This window comes from Mangifera indica, chromosome 8, assembly GCF_011075055.1.
Source record: "Mangifera indica cultivar Alphonso chromosome 8, CATAS_Mindica_2.1, whole genome shotgun sequence".
In the NCBI taxonomy this organism is placed as follows: domain Eukaryota; kingdom Viridiplantae; phylum Streptophyta; class Magnoliopsida; order Sapindales; family Anacardiaceae; genus Mangifera; species Mangifera indica.
Genome location: NC_058144.1, coordinates 13,279,306 through 13,285,010, shown reverse-complemented (window position 1 = coordinate 13,285,010; position 5,705 = coordinate 13,279,306). Strand labels below are relative to the sequence as shown.

Below are 5,705 nucleotides of genomic sequence, written 5' to 3'. Positions count from 1 at the left end.
GAGCTTTGACTCAGAAATAAAAAAAATATATTTATGTTAAAGATTTTTTTCTAGAAATTTTCAGAAATATTTTTTCGCAAAAAGGGTAAACATAATACTGTAATAGTACTAAGATTCTATGATTAATTTTAACCGCCCATTTTATGGATATCTATTGATTTAGACCGTCGGATATCATTATAGAAATTAAATAAAAACTTTGTATAGGGTCACGTCATGAAATATGTCATCAATACCCATATATATTAATTTTAATTGATAATAATTTTTTTTAGAAACGAAGTGAAATGTTCTTTAAGGACAAAGAGTTTGTCCCCTAATCAGTCTCACCCCTTTTACGTAGCATAAAAGAGGCCCGAGACGTGAAACTGGAATATAAAACTCGAGGCATGATTCGTGATGGTGAAGGCCAACTGGGAGGCTTGAAGGCGTGCGTTTCCCAGCTCTGCTTTTTCCTATTTATTCAGTCTTCCAGAGACTTTGTTTAAAGAAGTTGAAAGGAGAACGCCCACGGCATGGAGGAAGGTACGGCCATGAAAGATACAGTGTCATTCTTCACAACTCCACCTGCAAGACATGGTTAGCCTCAGTCTTGCAGTTTTCATGTAAACGCGGGGAAAGAACAAGAACAACGTGCGACAAAAGAAATATGAGAACTCCTTCACTGAGAATGTCAAAGCTTGACAGGCCTGCAGTTGCAGGTGGGATTTTGAAGTTTGACAATTGACACTGTAGTTTTCATGGCTGCGCTTTGCTCCATAATTCGAGAGAAACCATTTCTGTGAAGAATAGTGGTCAGAAAATGGAGCAGAGACAAATCGGCAGCTTCTTCCACAAAAAGAGAGAAACTTGGACTTGGAATTTTGCATATATTACATTTCGGATCATGATTATGGCAGAAAAACTTTCAACCAAATGAATCAGGTATGAAACCAATGGGCGATGCTTGGTTACAATTTCGAATTCATATTATATGTTTATCCTAGTTTTTTCGAGTTGAAATGAGTTTGGATCTATTAGAGGTATCTATTTCTTCATAGACAATAGAGTTTTGATGTCAGTATTTATAGAAGCCTCCATTTCCATGTCTATCCAAATTTGTTGGTACAGGGGTCAAAAAGGAGCATTAGAGTGGTCTTAATTTCTGGAAAACTCTCAAAGTATGGTTCCAAGGAAAGGAATTGAACCACTTATTCGATCCGACTGAAGAGAAAAAGCCATTTGACAGGGATACTGGGATTGTGAAGCCTTGATTCAATCAATCCGAGGCAGCCGCAAGAATCTGAATGCCTCACTTTCCAGGGAAAACACAACCAAGGGGTAGTAGCTCTGCTCTTCAAAGTGATTTATGCCCACAATTTCTTTCGAATTTTGATGAAAATAATTACTCTTTCTATATCATCAACTGCTGCCACAAACTAAAATAGGGTTAAAAAATAAAGACACACCGATAAACGCAGATGCCAGAACGGAAGACAAAGCACATGATTAAAAAAGAAATATAAGGCAACTCATAATGAGTAATAATAGCAGACAAATAATGAAGCGAAAGAAAACATGCTGCCACCGCAATGATCATCCACTACAATCAACTATGCCAACTGAAATTTGTGGTCCAAGTTCGATTTAGTCGCTTGATTAAGCATTGTGAAAGTGACACTCACTTTAACTCTCAGCTAAAAGTAAAGCAACTAAGCAAAAATTACAGAAACAACACCATGATTTTTACATGGTTCAACCAAAATCCTTCATAGCCTATATTAATAAGATCAAGTTCACCTCAAATCAAATCACTAAAACAAAAAACCAACTATTAATTACAAATATTAAATTAAACATACAAAACAAACACTTCCTGAATACAAAAATGAATTTCCAAATTTATAATTGCTTAGTTGATGTGCTAACATTTGCAATAGTCCGAATATCCCGCTATGTTTATTCAAACTCCACTTGAATGATGTGTTGAAATCTTTTTAGCTACTAATTTAAGCACCCTACTTTACTTGTTCAGGTTCCGCTTGAATGATGTGTTGAAATCCCTTCAACTATTGATTTTGAATTCCCTTAAAAGAACCCTTAGGTAATCACATCCACGATCTTTTTTACAAAGCAAATCTGCAAATGAACAAAATGTCTGAGAAAAATATACTTTGCATTTTCGTAACCAAACAAAAAGATAATCCTTTTGTCTGCTTTACCCACTGAAAGAGCCGATCATAAATAGTTAAATACCCAGTGTGGACAAATCTGAACATTATACTTTTTAACTAAAAACTGATTAAGTAAAAATAAAACATTTAGTTGCCACATGTACAAAGTGAAAAACTGACGTGAAATTGTTCACATAAAATTCTGACAATATGCACACATATTTTGATGAGGAAAAATGTTTACACATCAAAACCAAATGTGAAACAAAGTTCATAATTTGACAAACACTTAACATCTATAGACTATAATCAACAACATCCAGAACTTGAAAATGCTCAAGCTCAATGTGGGGTTGTAATGATATGATTTGCTGTCTTTATCTTGCACTTGTCGGAACGCATGCTGATTCACTGTTATTTGACCAGTTCTCCTCAACTTTACAGGCTTGAATTGGGCGTTCAATCTGGAGACCTTCTGCAGCTTCTTTCTCCAACTGATAGCAAAACCTCTGGAATGTCTTAACATTCACTTGAAGTCTGAAATCTAAACTAAACAAAAACTTCATTTCCATCCTGTTCAACTCTGCTGTGCTTACTCCTCCCACTCTGGCATAGTATGCGTTATCATAAAATCTGCAAAACATGTAGAACATTACACTTGACAACTTTCCACCAACTTACAAAGACAATAAAAATAATGCAGATAACTGAAAAATGCAGCATCCTGAATTCTATTTTCCTGCAATAATGTGTCCACCGGGCAGCCTCACAATCAAGTTTCATATCTGGAATGCCATGTTGAGCGAAAATTATTCAAAAGATACATGTTCAAAGTAGTTTATGTGAAGGCCAATTATAATGAATTTATGACCAAGTATATTTGCATGGTTAATATCCAGAAGCCAATATTTCGAGACACTTCAGGCTATATAATATGATTGAACATACATCAAACTTCAAGGATTAGTACTTACGCATCATCAATAAATTTTGCTGCTACCATTACACTTGTTATAAGAAGCCGGTGAACATTAAGAGAAGTTAAACGAACTTCAGTTTGCAGAAGGAATTTATCCACATAAATTTGAGCAATAACAAAGCAGGAGGGGCTACAGCTAGCATACTTGAATATGCGATCAATATATTGTTGAATAGTTATGGTGGGTGCTCTTAAACCATGAAATACCGTAATGTTATCTTCAATCTGCATTGTCTCTTGTAGCATTTCATTTTTCTGAACAGATCTCTCCAATACTCTTGCTATAATTGATAAAATCTTTGGACTTCCCACAACTCCTTCGCCCAGTTCTTTCAGTCCCAATGTGTGGTATATATCTGGGTCTACACTTTGAGTATCAAGAGCCAAACTTCCCATATCTAGACTGTCGTGCAACAGAGTAAGATTTAAGTCCATTATCGGGAAAAAAAAAAAAAAAAAACCTTAGGGGAGGAAATATAAAACACTAAAACAAATGTTTGTTGGGTATATTGAACAGTTCAAAGAGGAAGGGATTCATCTGCAACAAACAATATACACAAAAACCTGAAACTTAAGAGAGGATCTATAAATAGTTCAATTGTTCAAACATTTTAGGCTTCCAACACATAGATGATAAATTCATCTCGTGCTGGCTCTCCACAGCAGGAACAAGTATTCATAATGAAGACTCTACCAAGCAGAAAAGGATGATTAAAAGCATACTAACCGCACTATTGCACCGGTATCAGAGAGTGGGGAATTGAATTCCATAATTGAAAATTTTTGGAAACTAATTCCGAAATTGCAAAGCCTTTGGTTCAAATCAGCAGGCGGTGCAGTTAGGGGCACAACAATTTCATCACCTTTTAGAAGGACTAGAAAGAGTTAATGAAAACGGTTTCTTGCAGGGCACATAGTGGATTGGCCTGAGGTTTGAAATCTACATTTATAATGAAAGTTTGTATGCTGCTACACAATATTAAACAATTTGTAGACTCCATTCATGGTAGGCAATTATATTTCTACTAGAAACTTTTACAGAAAAAACTTAAACTCTGACAAAGCAGGTGGTTATATAAATTTTCCAATTATATAGTGAAGAGCCATTCATTAAAGACTTAATCATAACAGTCACTATCCAATTTCCATATTCCGTATTAAGGACTCCCATTCATAAGGCTAGAATTATGTACCCTTTTTTGGCAAATTAACTAATTAAGAAACCAAATGCTTCACTGGAGATATATGCATGCTTAGAATCAAAGCAACACATAAAAACTTTTTTCTAATAACTATCTATTTGTATTCTCTCAATGACTGAAACCCAGATCTCACAGCCTCCACTTAAAATTTTCCCACAAATATGAAAACCCATCAAATTCCAAGTTCAGTAAATACAGTACATAGTCAAAATGATGACAAATAAGAACATTCACACCCTCCAAAACAAAAAACTTACAGATTCTTGAAAGAGATGTCCCGGTAGGCACGAATAAGCTATGATTTCTTCAACTTCAGAGTTAAACACCCAGACGATAACATAACACACAGCCCTAATATTACATAAATCTGAATAAAAAGCTTACACATTCTCTCTTCTCTTTTTCTCTGCCATGGCTCTGGCAGATACAAAGAGAGAGAAGGTACAGCTTTGTTTCTTTCTTTGTATGTTGCTCACAAGTCACAAGTACACCATCACCTTCTCTCTCCCTCTTTCCTTTAAGACGGTAGGCCTCTGTTCTCTCTCTCTCTGTCTTTCCTAAAAATATTAAAAAGCTTCACATGGACGATAGTGTCAGCAAGCATTTCAACTTACCAAGAGGGTCGGTAAAAATTAATAACTCATTTAAAACTTCTAAAATACACTCTTATTGCATCAATTTTTTTATTTAATTAAGAGTGAAGAGTTTAGATAAAATTGGAGAATTGTATAAATACAATTAACTGCATCACGTACAAAACAAATTAATATATATTTTAAGAAAAACATTAACTTTCTGCAACAAAATTTCACTGATCAAGCATGGATTATCATGCTTTTGTTTCTTTAAAAGTAGATCTAAATTAGAAGCTCCGTGTGGGTGGTGTTTCTTATGAATATTTATCATATCACTCACGCCGCAAGTCAGGCCACCGCCAGTGGCTTACTTGTATTAGCAGTAAAGCATTTTATAATTAAAAGTGGGTGTCCATTGGAATCTCATCTCATTTCATCCTTGCTAATTAATTGGTAAAGCGACTCTTCACCTTTTGTTGTTTTATCTATCAAACTTGGTTGCGCCATATATTTCAAATCATGTAATTATGATCAAATTACTATTTCCCACCCTATGTTTGATGAAATGACAAATTTTTGTTGCTTAAGCTTAAAAAATCAAATTCTCACTCATAATATATTTTTACAAATAAAATTTATTTGGCTTTCTTAAGAATAACTAATTTTACCATTCTATTAATATTACAGAACTGAGATTAATACTTAATATAAATATTAACTTATTAATATATCTTTATCAATATAAAAATTTATCATTTAGTTTTCTAATATATCATAAATCTCTCAACCTCATAGT

The 5,705-nt window shown here is 34.3% G+C and overlaps 1 protein-coding gene across 3 annotated transcripts; it reads right to left on the bottom strand.

Moving 5' to 3' along the window:
- Positions 1-2,321: 2,321 nt before the first annotated feature.
- LOC123222527 (cyclin-U3-1-like) lies at positions 2,322-5,235 on the bottom strand. Of its 3 annotated transcripts, XM_044645358.1 has the most exons (4): positions 4,592-5,235; positions 3,860-3,995; positions 3,128-3,535; positions 2,322-2,786 (listed from the first exon to the last, which is right to left on the bottom strand). In XM_044645358.1, the coding sequence occupies exons 2-4, from the start codon at positions 3,901-3,903 to the stop codon at positions 2,531-2,533; spliced, it is 708 nt and encodes a 235-aa protein (XP_044501293.1). In that variant the 5' UTR covers positions 3,904-3,995; positions 4,592-5,235; the 3' UTR covers positions 2,322-2,530. The 3 variants fall into 3 exon arrangements, with proteins under 3 accessions (XP_044501293.1, XP_044501296.1, XP_044501295.1); XM_044645361.1 differs by lacking the exon at positions 3,860-3,995 and having other exon boundaries at positions 3,128-3,530; positions 4,592-5,228; XM_044645360.1 differs by lacking the exon at positions 3,860-3,995 and having other exon boundaries at positions 4,592-5,219.
- Positions 5,236-5,705: the final 470 nt, after the last annotated feature.

Bases quoted from the DNA above. Each gene is read 5' to 3' on its own strand.
- LOC123222527 (XM_044645358.1), bottom strand. From the start codon at position 3,903: ATGGAATTCAATTCCCCACTCTCTGATACCGGTGCAATAGTGCG. The intron at 3,536-3,859 runs GTTAGTATGCTT...GTTGCACGACAG, and splicing joins GATACCGGTGCAATAGTGCG to TCTAGATATGGGAAGTTTGG. The intron at 2,787-3,127 runs GTAAGTACTAAT...CATGTTTTGCAG, and splicing joins GCAAAATTTATTGATGATGC to ATTTTATGATAACGCATACT.